At 60.8% G+C, this 17,308-nt stretch overlaps 1 protein-coding gene across 1 annotated transcript in view; it reads right to left on the reverse strand.

Annotated features, from left to right (window-relative positions):
* Positions 1–7,772: 7,772 nt before the first annotated feature.
* The window catches only part of DBF4B (DBF4 zinc finger B), a 41,170-nt gene continuing 31,634 nt past the window's right edge, over positions 7,773–17,308 (reverse strand). Inside the window, exons 12-16 of the mRNA XM_057317784.1 lie at positions 16,226–16,271; positions 13,843–13,959; positions 10,924–11,032; positions 10,672–10,796; positions 7,773–9,860 (exon numbers count right to left, since the gene is read on the reverse strand). Coding sequence (XP_057173767.1) covers positions 8,918–9,860; positions 10,672–10,796; positions 10,924–11,032; positions 13,843–13,959; positions 16,226–16,271 — 1,340 coding nt within the window. The 3' untranslated portion in view covers positions 7,773–8,917. The remainder of the gene's footprint in view (positions 9,861–10,671; positions 10,797–10,923; positions 11,033–13,842; positions 13,960–16,225; positions 16,272–17,308) is intronic.

Genomic DNA, 17,308 nt, shown 5'->3' on the forward strand with positions numbered 1-17,308 from the left:
AAGCTGGACCAAGGATCAAACCCAGCCAGGACACCCCATCCTTGGCCTTAGGACCATCCCCACGGCCTGTCTCCCACTTCCCAAGGAGCCTGGGCCGACGCTGAAGGCAGCCTCCAACCCCTTCCCTCTCACCCCTGCTCCACCGCCACCCACACCGCCCCCCAGGCCCGCCTGCCCTGGACCATTAACTACCCCCTCCCTCCCTGCCTTGAGTGATGGTCATCCATTATGCATGCCGCCTTCCCGCTCCATTCCATTTCCCGAGTAGCCCCCCTGCACCCCCCCCCCGCCACAAACCCCTCCGCCCCCCCTAAGGGCTTTTAACCAAGTACATTAGGCAGGGCCAGATGCCAGTCTGACAGCTGTCTGTAATGCTAGCCTCCGTTTCCCTCCTTCCTCCCTCTGCCCAGCCCAATTTACCTCCCACCACTCCCAGCTGCCAAAACTTCCCAGACCGCGGCTGTACCCTCCTCTGAGTCTCTCCTCTACCTCCTGTTCCTGCCAGGCCTTCACCATCCCGCCCTCCGCCGCCCCCGTTGGCCTGGCCAACTTTCAGCTTCCAGCTCCTGGAGAGCCGAGGCGTGCTGAATGAATATTCCATCTGGGTAATTATTATTCACATGATATTAATTAATTATTAATTGCAATTAATCTCCTTCATTCCTAACCTTCCTCTGGGAGGCAGGAGGGGCCTGGCAGCTGAAAGGGACGGGGTGGGGGGGCAGAAAGGGGCCGGTGGGGCTGGCATTTGTGGGTGAGCTTGGGGCCTCTAATCTTTTTCCAAGGCTCCACCCTCAGCGAGGACAGGAAGGAGAATGACAAGCCTATCAGTGCACAGAGAGAAACTGAGGCAGGAGCAAGCCCTGAGCTGTTCCAAGAAAGCCCACTGAGGGTGGCCGTGAGGAGAAACAGGAGCCCTACCAGACCCAGCCCGGCTCCTAGCTGCTTCTCCCTGCCCCCTACCGCCCTGCCCAAGCCCCATTCGAAGTAGAACCACTTGCTTTCGTAGGAGGGGAGTGGGGGCCGGTGAAAGGCTGACCTACAGTTGGACTGAGTCCTGGGCATTCCAGGGTCCACGGAGGGCAGGGGATCCCCATGATGATTGGAGGGGGGCCTGGAGAGAGGCGGGTGCTCCCCACTAGTGGGCTCCAGCTCCCATCTGGTAGGGAGCCCATTGTACAGAAGGAGAAGCTGGAGGAGCCAGCTTGTGGCATGGTGGGGACCCAAACCCTGGCTGCCGGGTAGCCTTCCTTGGGCTCCAGGCCTGCTCCAGCCCCCTGGCCTCACCACCCAACCCCACTCACCGGGCCCCCTGGTGGCTCCTGGCGGACCCTGGTGTCCAACTGCTGCTTTCGGACCTCTCCCCCGGAGCTCTCCCCCACCAGACGGCTGGGCTCTGTGACCTCAGGGGCTCCCGGACGCCCCAACTGGGGTGAGACCCGCCAGCGCAGAGCTCCGAAGGGACCCCGGGTCCCAAGACCTGGGGAGACAAGGCCAGAGCTGCAGGCGGATGCCCACCGAGGGGCAGGAGACTTGGGACTGGGGTGAGCACACCTCATCCCCCACTCTGGCGTGGCCCTTGGCGCCCTGGGGAGGGGGGGAATCTGGGTGGGAGGATCTGCTCCCCTGCAGAGGGAAGAGCCCGATGGGGAGGGGGCCAGGAGCTTCCCTCCCGCCCTCCCGTCACGACTGCCCCCCCACCCGCAGAGACCTGCAGAGTCCGCCGGCCAGCGGCAGGGGGCTGGCCGCGGTGGGGCGGGCCAGATGGGGACAGGTGGGTGCACGCGTCCTCCCTTCTCCCCCCCCACCCCCGCGCTCGGACCTGCTGTCACCCGGAGCACTGCAGGAAAATGTGGCTGCAGCAGAAAGCGCCGCAAAACCCGGGGCGGGGGCAGGGAGGGCGCCGGGGCCGGGGCGGCCGGGCCGGGGGGCACTCACCGGGCGGGGGGAGCAGCGGCAGCAGCAGCAGCAGCGCCGCGAACGCCCAGCGCCGCAGCCGCCTCATGGCTCGCTCATAATCCTCCGGCTCCGGGGGCTGCGGCTGCGAGCGGCGCGGCGCGGGCGGGAGGAGGCGCGGGCGGGAGGCGCGGCTGCGGGAGCCGCGGGCGGGGGCGCCGGCCGGGCGGGGGGCGAGGCTGGCGGCGGCGGCGGCGGCGGCGGCGGCGGCGGCGGCGGCGGCGGCGGGCGCCGGGCTCAGTGCGCTCCGGCCGCGGCCATCCCGGCGGGGCAGCGGGCCGGGTTAAGAGCGGAGCGGCGAGCACGTGAGCCCAGGGCCCGCCCCCGCCCCCGCGGGCCCCCCCAGCCGGGCAGGGCCGGGGCCGCCGCGACGGGAGGACAAAAGAGGCGCCGCCCGGAGACCGGCCTGCCCGCGGCTCCTCGGGCCCCTTCGGCAGGTGCAGGGCGGGGCGCGCCCGTTCCCCCCATCTAGCCCTCCCCCCCCCCCCCCGCCTCGGCCACCCCTCTCTGGCGGAGCTCCGAGGACCCGTGGGTTGGGAGGGAAAGGGAGGCAGGGAACACGGGGACCCCGGGCTCTGACCCGGTGACGGCAGGTCCGGGGGCCCACGAGGTCGAGGTGCGGGGGCGTGGCTGTCCGGCTCCGGTTCGCCTCTCCAGCGCGGTACCCAGGAAGGGCTTGCCCTGGACCCAGCCGCGAGGGCCCGGGTCCACCGCAGGCTGCGGGAGCTGGGAAGGTCGGAGGGTCAGCGACGGGACCGGAGGGATCTCTCACCCACCCACAGGAGCAGGTCACTGCGGAGTCCCCCCACACCCCGGGTCCAGACCCCTTTCCATCCTGCAGTACCGTTTTCCAGGCCAAAGATGCCCCTGCCTCCAGGAGGGCTGCAGGGATTGCTGTCACCAGAGCCACCAGCACTGCCTCTGGGCTCCTGAATCGCTCACACACAGGGCAGGCACCCCAGTTCTATTCCCTAAATATATCAACTAGCCAGGTCATTTACATGCCATTAGCATGCCCCATTCCCGCCCCTCCCTTGCCAGCCCAAATCTTTGAGGAGCAGAAGACACTTCTGGAGCCCCCCAGCTTCCCCCACTCTGGTCAGACTAGGTTGCCCTGTCTGCAAACCACCTGACCTTCCAAACTTCCTCTCTCCCTGTGCCCCTAGCTCAGCTTGTGAGCTGCTGGGTAAGATGGGCCCCCATACTGGGGAGGGATCCCAAGAACCAGAGACCTGAGATGGATGGGGGGTAGGACTTGGGCATCGCTGGTGAGGTCCCGCCACGACCTTGTGCCCAAGGCCAGAGCATCCTCGAACCCACACCGGGCTGAGGAGCAGGAGTGGAGGCAGGGAACCCCTTCCTGGGTCCTCTGCTTCCTTAGGGACCTAGGGACTCTGCCAGGGATGGGGGAGCTGTCTCTGGCTCGTGACATTCCCCCCCTCCCAGCTCTATTTTAGGCCCAGGAGAGGTGAGAAGGCAATTTCCCGGGAGGTGCTGACATCAATGCTGGGACCGGGGTGACTACCCCCAGCAACCACCTGCCACACCAGACCCAGATGCCTTCACTCTGGAGACATCTTGGAAACCTCTTCCAGGGTGTGGGGGAGAGGGGCTCCCAGGAGTGACGACCTACTCTGAGATACACCCTAGAAACTCAATTAGTCAGGAGGGAGAGGTTGTGCTCCTCCTTTCGGATGGGGAAGCGGAGCCTCCAAGAAAGAGGGCCCCATGTGAGCTTCCCAAAGCCCAAGAGCTGGCAGTGAGAGGCCGTCTCTCCTGCGTACTCCCCAGGCCCCGCCCGGGTGGGTTCGTCTTGCCCTTCCAGTTCCAGGGCCACAGCAGAGAGCCAGGACCCCACGTGCCTCCCAAGAGGAGAGGTGGGGTTTGTCATTTCACAATGGGGGGCACTGGGCCTGGGGGAGTCTGGACCCCTCTCCCAACATGGCCAAGACCACACGGCCTGCCCCGTCTGTGGCCTGGGCCTCCGCAGTGGAGGGGCATCGCTATGATTTCTGTGGCTCTGGTTCCTTGGGGCTCCTGTTGGGAGGCCTTCCTGGCCCCCAGCCTGACTCCTCTCTGGTGGCATCCTGAGCCAGCGCCACCGGTGGCTCCGTTGTATGGCCCTGTGACCCCCCAACAGCCCCTCATCTCCCGGGGTTGGCAACTTCAGGCAGGCCCAACTGGTATCTGACTCTCCTTTGATCACACCGCGCTCCCGGCCCGAGGTTCCACCTCCCCTCTCTTGTCCTCCATGTCAGTTCTGCCACAAGCTGCGCGCCTGTCCCCAGCAGGGCCCTGCTTGCTTCTCTCCCGCACCTTCCTGAGGTTAGGAGCTGTAGAGGTAGCCTCCCTTCAAAGTCGGGGCTCCCTGGGAGAATCCTTACCCCAGTGCCACAGCTTTGGGGGGCTCCTTCTGCCCATTGCTTGTTTGCCCCGGAGGAGGACAGGACTCTGGAAATCAGAGGCTGGGGGCCACTATTCTGTCTTGATGCCACCCTCTTGGTCACCCCGGCTGAGGGAGCTGTTGGGCTCTGGCCCGCACCCCCAGCCCTCCCCCAGGAGCCTCTACCACCAAGAGGCCTGGGGCCCCCTTTCCTGAAGTCCTGCCCTTCAGCCAGTTCTTCCCTCAAATTTTCCTGCACGGGGGCCAAGCGGGGCTGATGCGGGGCCAAGATGTAGTCCCAGCAGCTGCAGGTAAGGGAGGGGTGTCTGCTGCCGCTGGCCCCTCGCCTCCCCTCTGCCCAAAAACTCCCTCCTGGAGGACATGGTGGGCGGTAATTCCTGCCAGCAGAGGCCGTCCAGGCCCCGTGCCCAGGCTGCGAGACCATGCCAGGCAGGGTGGTGCCCCACGAACAGCAGGAATTAGGGTCCCAGGCAACCAGCTAGTGTCCCAGTCCTGGTTAAGGGCTCTATGACCTTGACCCAGTCTCCCAGCCTCTCTGAGCCTATTTCCTCCTCTGTGAAATGGGGGTTAGAAAGGCCCCTCCTGGCAGCACTGCTGGGGGTAGACGGGTGGCTGGCCTCAAGGGCTCAGAGCAGCGCCTGGTATGCAGAAGGCTCCCCAGACCTGTGCTCGCACTGTCCCTGTGGCCCTAGATGTGCCAAGGAGAAAACCAGCTTTGTGGCCCTTGTCCTGGACTCAAGGGACTGTTTTGTGGCAGCTGGGGGCCTCGGGGCCCTCTACTCAGCACGTGGAGAGACTGCCTGCTGACGTGATGTTGAGGGGTGGAGAGCAGAGAAAACACCCAGCGCATGGGAACGGAAGCGCCTTCTGCTCCCTCCCAGATCACAGCCTGGTGCCCTGTCCTTTCCACTGGGAGAGAGCCACCCCTCTGGCTAGCTCTCCTGAGGGAAGCCCAGTGTTCCCCCTTCTCGGTCGTCCTTGTGAACCCTTCCTTCGATCTCTGGAGCTCAGCGGGGAATTGGAGGCACCGGGGGTCCCAGGGACGCCTGTCCTTTGAGAGGTTTGTAGTCATGCCCCCAAGGGCCCAACATGCCTGGGTGGGGGAGGCGGGGCACCCCCCCATCCCCTTTCCCCCACGCATGGGATCCTCCTCAGGTTCTGGGGAACCAGCTGTTGGAAAGTGGGGGGGCCTGGGGTCAGGGTGTCTCCCAGGGGCCCTTAGCAGCTTCAGCCACAAATACACAACTGGGGATGGGGCTTCAGGTCACCAGGTGGGAAATTAGTGAAAATAAACTCTGTTGAAGGGTTTGGAGAGGCCTCAGGTACGGGGTTGGGGGGGTGGATGAAAGGTTTGCTGAGTATTTATAATGTGTGTTATAGTATTTATAACCTCACGAACAGATCTAATTCCTGCAACTTCCTAGTGAGGCAGAAACTACCATTACCTCCATTTTTCAGATTAAGAAAAGTGCCTCAGGATCCTTGCCAGAGGTCAGTTGCGGGAAGGACCCGGATGTGAACTCGGGCCTGTGTAGCCTGAAGGCATACACTCCAGAGTTTTCGGGGAATACGGAACCTGGGCCTCTAAGAGCAGGGCATTCTTGCTGTCGTGGAGGGGCATTCCAGGTCAGTGACCGGGAGCGACCTCAGGCCTGGAGTGCCCGCGGTGGCCAGGCAAGGGACCGGAAGGTGGCAGAGAGCAGGAAGGCAGGGTGGCTGTAAGAAGGCCCGGGCAGCAGGGGGAGTGACCAGGAGGACCTGAGTCTGGTGCGAGAGGCTGAGGGGCTGAGGCAGAGAAAAGCCAGGGAGGCACAGGACGCAGTGGGAAGGGGAGCCGGTCCTGACTGGAGGAGCGAGTTTCTAGGTAAGCAGGTCTGTGGTAGCGGCAGGACAGAGGGATATGAGGGACCCGTTGGCCATCAGGGATTTTATTATTGGAAAGAAGGACCCTTGAGGTCATCTCATCCAAGCCCCTCACTGAAACATGAGGAAACTGAGGCCCAGAGTGGTCAAGGGACTCCAGCGAGCCGGGGTGTGGCTGGATCCCCCTAGCGCAGGGCAAGAGTAGAATTCAGAAGCGAGCCAGGGGCGGAGCTACCAATTCAGGTCCCGCCTGCGAAGGGAAAGAGTGGCACACAGGGGTGAGGACAAAGGTCCCAGGTTGGGGAAGCGGGGGTGCCGGAGGGCGGGTTAGGGCTCAGGAGCTGATTCGGGGCAGACATCTCGGCCTGTGCTGAAGGAGGCTGGTACGGAGGGCAGAGGCTGGGGGAACGCAGGACCGGGCTGGCAGGGGCTCACGGAGCAGGGGAGCCCGGTTTCAAGGTGGAAAAGGAGAGAAGGAACCCGACTTCGGGAATTCTCAGGCTATGCGGTGACCTTGGAACGGACCAGCCCAGCAGAGCGCCTCGGGTAGAGCCTCGGTGGCTTTGGAAGGGCGAGGAGACGCAGACAGGGAGGCAGTGGCTGCAGACCGCAGGAAGTAGCCGGGGAACAGGGGGGAGCCCGCTGAATCAATGCAAGTGTTTTCCAGGGTGGAGTTTTAGGGCAGAGGCAAGAGGAGATGGCAAGTCCGAGAAGGAATTCGACAAGGCTGGCTGGGGTGGACTGGAGAGCAGGGATGGTGACAGGAAGGACATGGCTCCTTCTGCAAGAGTCAGATGTGGGAAGGGGACAGAGAGCAGGGGCAGGCAGTGCCTACGCAGTCTGAGTCAAGGTCATCTGCGGAGGAGCAGAAGGGAGTTCGAATAGTCCCCATGTCAGGGAGCCACTTAGGGGCCTAGTGTGTGGGGCAGCACCCATCTGCCCTAGCTCAGGTCTCCTGGGGTCCCCTCTACATTCATACCCTGGAGGCCGGAACGGAGACACGGACAGGGAGAGACAGCCCTGGGCTTTGGCCTGGCTGAGAGGTGAGGTCCAAGGTCACAACCATTGAGATGGGAGGGGAAGGCCAGGCGGCCGTGAGGTCCAGGACAGATGGCGAGGAAGGTGTTGGCACTGGGTGTGCTGGTCTAGGAGCAGGACGGGAGGACATCCCAGAGGTCTGAGGAAGCGGTGGGGGAACTTCTCATCCAGAGTGGCGGTGTCGTGAGAGAGGCAATGGGGACCCCAGCAGGAAAGCTCAGTAGGGCAAAGGCGTTTCCTTGGTAGTGGGCTGTGGGCTTGCCCTCTGCAGATGACCGCCTGGCAGGCAGCAGGGCCAAGTGAGTGACCAGAAGAGTTGGGACAGATGCAGCCCGTCCGCCCCCCAGCCCTCCGGGACCGGGCCGGGGAAGGTGGCAGCTCTGACATAGGCTCTCCCACTCGCAGGCGGCTCCCATCCTGCCGGCCCCTTCCTCTGCCCACGTCTGCTGGGCCGGCGGCCCTGCTCTGGGTCACTGGAGGGCACATCGAGGCCTGACATATCCCTTTGCTATTTGCTATTAACAAATTTATTTACAGTTCCTGAACCAAGATTAATTGTGAAATGTAACAGGAATGGCATAAAAAGGCTAAACATGACCTCTGTGAGGATTGTACACACAGTTGCTCTATTTCCAAAGTAACAACTCAGGTCCTCACCCGCAGCTAGGCCCCCCTTTCTTCCACCAAAATGAGACACAGAATAGCACCAGGCTTCTTGTAGCTTCACATTTAAAGAAACAAACACACAGAGGCAGAGAAGGGTGAGAAGAACCACAGCACAAAATGCAATAAAAAAAAAGTGGCCAAAGAATCGATAGCAAACCCATCTCTGCCTCCAGATTAATGGCTTGGCTGAAAGAAATGGGGGGAGGTCCTTGGGGAAGGAGGGAGGGAAGAGGGTGATGCAGAGGTTGGCAGGTGAACCGCTGACCCTGGAAGAGCAGAAATGGGTGGGGGGGCAGCCAGGGAAGAGCAGAGGGGTCCTCAGAGTTGGGGGGGGGTCTGGCCATCCTCCAGTGCTCAGGGGAAAGGTCCGTTCAGTGCTGGGCTCCCACCAAACAGGGGCGAGGGCGCTCTGAGGTGCTGCAGCCAGCCCCTCCTCTGCTTCGTATGTTTCTGAGGATCTGTGTGCACGCGCGTGGGGGGCTGGGGGAGGGGACAAACAGGCGTTTCAGAAAGCAGGAGAGCCACATGCTCCTGGGAAAGGAGGCTGGGGTGGGGGTGGGGAAACACCGAAAGTCGGCTCTGCAAGCGGCAAGTGCCTCCAGAGGGACAGGAAGCCAGGCCAGGGCTCCTGCTGCTCCAGCTTCTTTGTGGTCCCTCCCTGTGCCAGCCTTGCCTCTGCCTCCTGGAGTGGGCGGCTGGCACAGGCGGACAAGCCCATCGCAGACTGCCGCCCGGTCGGGACACGGCTGGAGGTAGGGGCTGAGGGCGGCCCCCAGCCCAGACTCTCTCCGTCCTCCCCGCAACACCCGTGAGTGGGTGGACTGGCTCTGTCGGCCCCAGAGCTTGGCCGTGACCACAGCTATTCGCTTGGACTTCAAAGGCCAGGCCTGGGCTCTTCTGGCTCCTGCGGGGAGGCCCTGGGGTGCTATCCTCCCCGGCCGGGTGTGCAATGCTCCGCAGAGGGAGCACTGAGATCGGAGTCTCTGGCCCTCAGGTCGGGAGCTGCTGCTGCCCTAGAGAACTCACGGGGGCGTCCTCTGCGGGTGCTGGCAGACGGGGAGGTGGGGGGCCCAGGACCACTGGCAGCAGCCGGCTCCCCGGCTGGCGGAGGGCAGGGGACAGAGGTAGACTGGCTCTCGCAGGTCCTCCGGGGGCCTGCACGTCAGCTGCTGAGTGCAGGTGCGCTGGACAGCTGGCCTGGAGCCACAGGGCAGCCGGGGAGTGGGCCAGCCAGCCGCTGACAGGGCCAGGGGCTGCACACTCAGACTCCTCAGATCCCGGGGGGCCATCGTCCTCCCGGCCAAGGGGGCTGTGTGGCCCAGCACTCTGCTGGCCTCTCTGTGGGCTGCCAGGGGAAGGGCTCTGGGAGGGAGAGGCAGGCCTGTGGGTGCCATGAGGGGAGGAGGGAGGCCAAAGGCCTGTGCTCACGGCCTGGAAGGGGAAGGGACAGGAGAGGCCGGCCACTGCTTGTCCTGGCGCCACAAGGGCTGCTGGCTCTTGGGATGAAGAACGAGGCCTGCGGCTGGGAGACCCCAACCTCTTTTCAGGATTGCCACCGAGGAACTGAACTTTCCGCTTGTGGCCAACAGGGGCCACGTCCAGGCCGGAGAATTCCGCAGAACCACAGCTTGTTGGGAGGCACGGGTGTACAGGGCTCTTGGACGCTGGTGTCCCTGGGGAGTCTGCAATGACATCCATTGACTCCCCCAGCTCCTGGCAGCTCGCTACTGGTCCCAGCATCTTGTCAGCCCTGACAGGTTCAGCGGGTGGCTTCATGCTGCCCACCGTTCCATCTTGCTCTGGGGCGCCCGGGGTCTGGTGCCCGTCTTCCTCTCTCAGCCGGGGAGACGCGGCCCTGGGATGGGAGGGCTGGCTGGAAGGCAGAGTCTCAGGCCACAGAGGGTCACCATCTGAAGACGGGGAGCCCAGCTGCCTGTGGGGACAAACACGTCCAGCGGGCCCCAGGCTTCAACTCCAGAGCAGGCGGCAGGTTTGGGATCTTGCTGGGTCGGCGCCGGGTCAGGGCGCTACCCTTGCGGGTTCGGTGGGCCGAAGAGAGTGGCTCACTTGGGGGCTCTGTGAAAGGCCCGTTCTCGGGCTGCCCCTGCGGCCGGTGCTATCTGCGCTTCTCCTGGCTCTGCAGCCTGTGGTCAGGGCTGGCCAGGGGACCAGCTTAGAGGCTGTTCCATTTAATAACTCTGCAGCCCTGTGCCCTTTGGCGGCCAGAGAATGCAGCACAAGGCCTGACCCTCCAAGCTGAGCCCAGGGAGCTGAAGACTTGGCTTGAGAGGGAAGCCACAGCTCCTTGGTGGGCAGCAGGGGAAGCTGGGCTCAGAGGGCCCTGGGATTCCAGAGAACCCCCTGCAATCCTTTCTGGGGGTAACTTCTAGAAAGGCAGAGAGATCTTGCTTTTTACCCATCTGGGAGGGACACAGGCACCCCCCTCTCTACTTCTAGAAGGACACACAGGCACAGCACCAGGGACATGCCAGAGCAGCTCCCCACCCCCACAACCACAGCGAGGCCTGTGCATTAGGAAGGAGCCGCGTGCTCGTGGGCGCCCAGTCCCCGTCAGCTGGAGCCACAAATGGAGGGCTCCCCAACCCCCCCCCAGGCCCCAAGAGAAACAGGACAGAAGCCGGGAGGAAAGAGAAAAGTATGACAGCCCGGTCCCCCCGGTCACCAGCCTGAGAGTGAGGATGTGGCTGTGCCCGCCACGCCAGAGGGCCGCACAGGGCACTAACCTGGGGAGGCCGGTCTGGGATGGGGCGTCGGCCAAGCTGTGGCCGAGCTGGGCGATGACCCGATCGACTTCTATGTACGGGTGGGCTTCTAGGACGAAGCCCCGGTGCCGGGTGCTCTGGAGATGCTGCCCGGGGTGAGAGGGGCACAGGGCATTAGACAAGAGTAGGGTGGGATGCGAGCGGGGTGGAGGCCGGGTGGGAAGGGTGCCGTCAGAACAGCCCGGGAGAAGCTGCTCGGCAGGAAGGGCTCACCGCGTGGAGCTCCTCAAAGGCCTCCTGGCAGCACTCACAGAAGCCCTTCCTCCTCCTGGGTAGGGTGCGGGCGGCCGATCGCAGGCTTGGCTCTCGGTCCTTGGGTTCTCTGGGGAAAGCGGGGGTGGGGGAAAGCGATCACGGCTGGGGCCCTCAGAGGGGTGGGCCAGGGCAGCTGGGCAGACGCAGACAAGCCTGCCTCTCGTGTAGGGGTGGCAGGAGAGGCAACAAGGAAGGTGTGTGCTCCCCGCAGGCACCCCATCCCTTCCCTGCCCCCACAGGGCAAAGCACAGGTGAGGACGGGTGCCAGCGGCAGCAGGAATGCCTCCCAGGACAGCTGCAGCCCAAGCTCACACCCAAACCCACGGCCCTCTGCCCTGCAGGGTGAAAGGGGCAAGGCCTCGGTGGCAGTGAAAGGCCTGTGCTGCCCCCGCCCTCCCCTCCCCTGCAGGTCCCTTTCCCCTGCTCAGGCGGTCTCCTCCCTCTCACCAGCCTGACCCCTGCGCAGCTGCCTCCTTCCCCGAGGACTTGCCAGTCTCCTTCTCGAACCTGACTTCTCGTCTGAATTTCAGGCCCGTATTTTTAGCGGCTGGTTGGCTGTCTGAGCAAACTCAACAAAGTCCAAAATAGTCCCCTTTGAGGACTTTCTGAGCATGATGCAAAATTCAGGAAACAGAAAAAAGCTGATAAATTCAACTACATGCAATCTAAAAAAATGTATGCCTGGCAGAAAATGTAAACAAAAGACAAAACACAGACAGGGGTGGGGGGTCTTTATAACTAATAACACACAGGGAGGGCTCATTTCCCTAAAATGGGGAGGGCTCCTGGCAAATCAATAAGAAAAGTAGTCGGTGACCGGAAAGAAAAACGGACGATGGACATAAAGGCTCACACAGAAAGAGATTCAGATGATCAAACACATGAACTTATCCTCACTCATAATGAGAAAAAATGACAATGCAAATCCCACCCAGAGACCGTGTTCAGCCTAGCAGGCCGGCGGAGGTCGGCCCGGGGGGCAGCCCAGGCGCGGGCGGCCGGGCGCACCCGGGCAGCACCCCCAAGAGAAGCCATTTGGCTGCGTTATCAACATTATAAGTGCAGGAACCCTTTGACCCAGCACCTCCGCTTTCAGGAATTTATTCCACAAAGTTACTCTGAGTGCGACCATTCACTGCGGCATTATTTATAAGAGCAGCGGCCCGGAAATCATCTGAGCATCCGTCACCGAGAGACCGGTTAAAGGAGATACAGTGAGACCATATGATGGAAGCCCTTGAAGCCATAAAAGGGAATGAGGATGCTTTCTAGGGACTAGCAGGAAATCCACCTAGGATAGAGCAAGTGGAAAAGGCGAGACTGAGCCCAGCCAGCGTCGGGCTACTCCTTACAGAGGAGCAGTGGATGCGCTTCTGCCCACATAGCCTGCTCTGGACACAGACCCACAACCTGGAGACTGGAGGGGAGGGGTGGGATACAGACTTTTCCCTTTATTTACTTATTATTATTTTTTAAAGATTTTATTTGTCAGAGAGAGCACGAGCACCAGTAGCGGGAGCAGCAGGCAGAGGGAGAAGCAGGCTCCCCGCCGAGCTGGGAGCCCGATGCGGGACTCGATCCCAGGACCCTGGGATCATGACCTGAGCCGAAGGCAGACGCTTAACTGACTGAGCCACCCAGGTGCCCTCAGACTTTTCACTTTAAGCCCTCTGTGACTCTTGAGACACCCGAGTGGCTCGGTCGATTGAACATCTGCCTTCGGTTCAGGTCATGATTCCAGGGTCTTGTGACTGAGTCCCCCATTGCGTTCCCTGCTCCATGGGGAGCCTGCTTCTCCCTCTGCTGCCGCTCCCCCTGCTTGTGCTCTCTCTGACAAATAAATAACATCTTAAAAAATACACAAAACAAAACCCTCTGTAACTCTTGAATTTAGAACCAAATTATAATAATTTTTAAATGAAAAAAATTAAACATTTCGTCTCACAGATTATCTCCATCCCCCCCACCCCCACCAATTTTGCCCCCGACCCTGGGCCACTCTCTCCCTACACTCCTCCCAAGCAGACACCAATGCTTTGCCACCTTTCCTTCACAGCCTCTGCCCCTCTGCAATCTGCAGCCCTCCCAGGCCTGGCCCCGCCTGCTGGTATCCCTTGTGTCTCCTGGGAAAGGTATGCAGGGCACCTGGCCGTCACCTCGGCTTGCTCATGGTCTCCGTCTGCTGGGGGGACCCACTGGCCCTCTGTGGCCCTGGGAACTCTCATGCTGGGAGTCTGCCTGTCCTAGTCTCCTGGTCCGTGAACTAACCCTGTGACCCTGAAGTTAGAAAAGGGTTCAAGGGGGCATCTGGTCCATCTCCCGAGCCACATCCCTCCTCCACTCCGCTCAGGGAAGCTTCGAATTCCCAGCCGTCTGCAGAGGAGGACCCACAGGCCTACAAGCCACTCTGGGCCACGTGATGTGGCAGGTCCCCAGATTCCCTGCCCCTGGGTTACTCCTGATGTTTAGGCCCAAAGGCCTCCAACTCTGATGTGCGTAAAGATCACCCAGGGAGCTGCTCACGAGACCGCAGTCTGGGGCTCTGGCGTCAGAGACCGCAGTGCCGCAGGCGTGGAGGCTGAGAACCTGCAGTTTTAACGGGAGTGCAGGGCACTCTGATGAAGCTGGAGTGTAGAGCCGAGCTTCAGAAACCAGCCTATTGCCCTTTGGACCCGAGTCAAATTCCTTGGTAGGGATGGAGAACACCAAGTAAAACGGATGAAGACTCCTAGTATCTCTCTTCTCTGGGCGACGTTCCCAGAACAGACTTTGCCTCAGGAGCGAACACATGGCCATTCCCAAATCGGACCAGCAGGCTCCCCGGGGGAAGGGCCCTGCCTGCAGCTGGCCCTCGGTACTCACACCAGGAACACCCACCTGGTAGCATGAGAGCCGCCCGGGGTCATCATGGCCTCAAAGGGACTTGCGTCTTTGGGTCCCAGAAAAGAAATTTCAGGAAAGGACTTAAATTGGTGGTGGAAGGGACGAAACTTCCTGAAACACAGAGAACTTCCATTTTGAGTACTGTGGGTGGCAGGGAGAGGGGAAATGGGGGGCCTGGCCCAACCCCCTAGAATCCCAGTCCTGATAAAGTGGCCTCTCCCCCGCACACCTCTTCAGTTCTAAAACCAAACTCTCCCCAGCCTTCCTGGTGAGACTGATACTAACGCTCTCCCTGGCTACTCAGCAAACCCGTTCACCCTCCCGGCCTCGTCTGAGCGGAGAGAAACAAGCGGCATGAGCCCATTTTACAGAAGAGGAGACGAAGCCCAAAACGTCCTGTGACTTGCCCAAGGGCTCACGACTGGTAAGTGGTCGAGACCAGGCCACAAGCCAAGTCTCCCGACTCCCGATCCATCTTCCCACTTTGCTTCCAGACCCTGACCACCTTTGACAACTCTAGCCTGGCCGACCTCAATAGGGGAATGTTTAAACCAGAGCCGTGACTTTCCTATTCCATGAAGAGGAACGTTTTTGCTCTGGGCTGCTCCCTGGTACCACCTGAGGTATTCTGAATGGAAAAGAGAAGCACAGTGAAGGTTCTGGGTAGTCAGACCTATACTGAATGGTTTTGGTGGCTTGCCTCAAGTTATTCAAATTCAAGAGACTTCCAGAGCCTGGTGTGGTGATCTGTGGGTCCCGAGCAAAGCCTGGGGCTGTAACTGGCAGGCACAGCGTGTTTGGTGGCAATGGCCCGCCCAAGGGCGAGGGCGGAGTGCAGGTCATGAGTTTTTGGGCGGGGGGGGGGGGGGTTTGGGGGTGTGGAGAGACACACACGACACTTTGAGAGCCCTGTGGCCTCAGAGGTGAATTAATACATGAGTCTTCTTGGGCCCTGAAGGAGAAGTAATTGCTCTTCACAGCCCCGGTACCCCACTTTCTTCCTCTTTAATGTTTTGTTTCTGCCCAGAAGGCTACAAAGTTGAGGCTGGTAAGGATACCGGGCTTCAGGAGAGCACGTAAACAGAAGCATAAGAAACCTCATCTCCGCTCTTGCCTATGCTGCCAGGGGCACTCCAACACGTAACCCCCCCAAGTAATGACGTGTGCTGGCCACGTGCAGTGCGACCCTGGGGCACTGGCGGTGTCTAACCAGCCACGACCACCTGTGTTTAACTGGTAGTGAAGGGGCTGGGGTGGAGGATGTGTATCCCCTCATCCCATTGGAACTGGAGGAGACAGTACCTCATTACCTCCCTGCATTCCCTCCACTCATTTTTGGGCCACCAAAGCCAACTCTCTCCTGTGTTCAGAGGCCAAGAAGGAAAGCTAGGTCCCCCTGGAGGACAGGCAGGCGTGCCAGGCTCCCGGCACTGGGCCTCTGAGCTGCCCTGCCTGAGGCTAAAGGAGCCAGAAAGCTCTGGTCCCAGGAGTCTCTGCTGGGTTCACATGGGCTTTCTCTTAAATTAAAAAAAAAAAAAACAAAAACCTACAAAAATAAAAACCAAAACCAACTTTTTATTTTGAGGTGATTACAGATTCAGAGGTTTTTGATCTAGCACTTACTGAAGAGTCAGGGATAACCAAGGTGACGAACAGCTCGTCGGTTATCACCTCCTGCTCTAGAAAGAAAGCGCCCTACTGGTGGACAAACAGGGCAGAGCGGGGAGCACACCAGGCAGGGCAGGCAGGACACCTGGATTCTAGCCTTGGGCTGTGCTTCCTTGGCAGAATGGCTGTATGCAAGTCCCTTAATTTCTCTGACCTCAGTTTCCCCACTAGGAACAGGATGGGCTCTCCTCATGCCAGTCTTTCCAGGCCCTCACGAGATAACATGTGTCAGAAAAGGGTTTTGTACAGCCAAACAGAAAGGCCTCCAGTGTAAGATGGTTTGACAAGGGAATCGTCCACACCAGCCTGAGCACCCGGGCTTCAGCCAAGACGACGGTACTAGCACCGCCGGGGGTAGTGAGCGTCAGTGTGTGCCCGGGGGGGAAAGGAGGAGCCATGAGCCTCGGTGGGACATGGGCGCTCCTAAAAGCAGAGCAGTAAAAGGAGGTAATGCACACACAGGGTCACTAACCTCTGACTCATGACCAAGAGGAGGGCCAACTGTGCAATGCCACCTTCAGAGGCTCCTCCTGGTCTGTGGGAGACTTCTCCATGACAGGGGGAGAGAGCGGCTTCTGGGGAAGACGAAGGTGGAGGGCTGAGGGGCTCCATGACCCTCGCATCAGCTTGGGGCCCCTGAGCACCTGTCCTCCGTGCGAGCCTGGTGGGGCTAAGGGGAGAGAGAGAGGGGGGTCCCCCCACCACTCACCTGCTCTCATCTTCGATTTTGAGGAACGGTGCCTTCAGCCTGGCCACTGGAAAGGAAACGCACACACATGAGCCATCTGTCGGCTCCGATGCGGGGCCCGGGCCACACGAACGGGAAACGCTCAGAGAGCTGAGGCTCTGCCAAGGTCTAAGAGTCTGCAGGACTGGAGCCCATGCCACCCCGCCATCCGCCTTTCCATTTGGCTGAGGTCAGGCACCCACCCCCATCTCCTCTGGCCTCTAGCCTATAGGGGAGAGGCTGCAGGGAGCTGCCCACCCCCCGCAGGACACAGGGCCCTGCCGTGTGTAGGTTCCGGAGGCCGTCAGCTGAGGGCTGGAAACCCGGCCACGAGGAAGAGCTCAGCCCTGGCTCATTTCCGCTAAAAGCCTCAGGTCCTTCCCCGACCTTCCCTCCTGTTGTCTCAGAATCCCGAGGGGCCTGAGAACACTCCCAGGCGAACGCTCCAGGAGGATCCTGGGTGTTTTGCGGGACAGCAGGGAAGAAGAGAGCCGAAGAGTGTTTAGGGAGGGCAGTAAAAAAAAATATCAAAGGTGAAATCTGGATCCTGGAAGAGCAGGGCAAAAGGCTGCTAGGAAGCCGAATTTGCTCGGTCAGTCAAGATTCACCCCCTACTAGCTAGTTATTCACAGTTTACGGAATCCTTAGGTATCAAGAACCACTTCTACTTCCCACAGAAGCCCTGTCAGAGGGCAGCCAAGGCAGGCTGGGAGCCCGGGCACACCTAGCAGCCCCCAGACCCCCCCCCGCCGGAGGCCGGCGCCTCCCCGCCTACACCTGCTCGCCGCCCCGCCAGCGCCCAAGCGAGAAAGCAGCCTCTCCCCTCGCGAGGCAGCAGTTCCCATTAATTACTTTTTGGGGGCGATTTCTTGTCTTTCTAATTAACTGAGACAGTGATTAAAATCAATTCCCCCACAGATTTCCTTGAATTTTGAACATGAGAGGTGCCAAGTGACTTTTCTCAGCTCCTGCCTGTGCTCGGATAAATGCCACTTAAAGAGCATCTCTGGGAGAAACATCCAGGGGGAGAAACTCTCTTGCGGTCCAAGCGGGGCCGGGAGCCGG

The sequence above is a fragment of the Ursus arctos genome, unplaced genomic scaffold, assembly GCF_023065955.2.
Source record: "Ursus arctos isolate Adak ecotype North America unplaced genomic scaffold, UrsArc2.0 scaffold_24, whole genome shotgun sequence".
In the NCBI taxonomy this organism is placed as follows: domain Eukaryota; kingdom Metazoa; phylum Chordata; class Mammalia; order Carnivora; family Ursidae; genus Ursus; species Ursus arctos.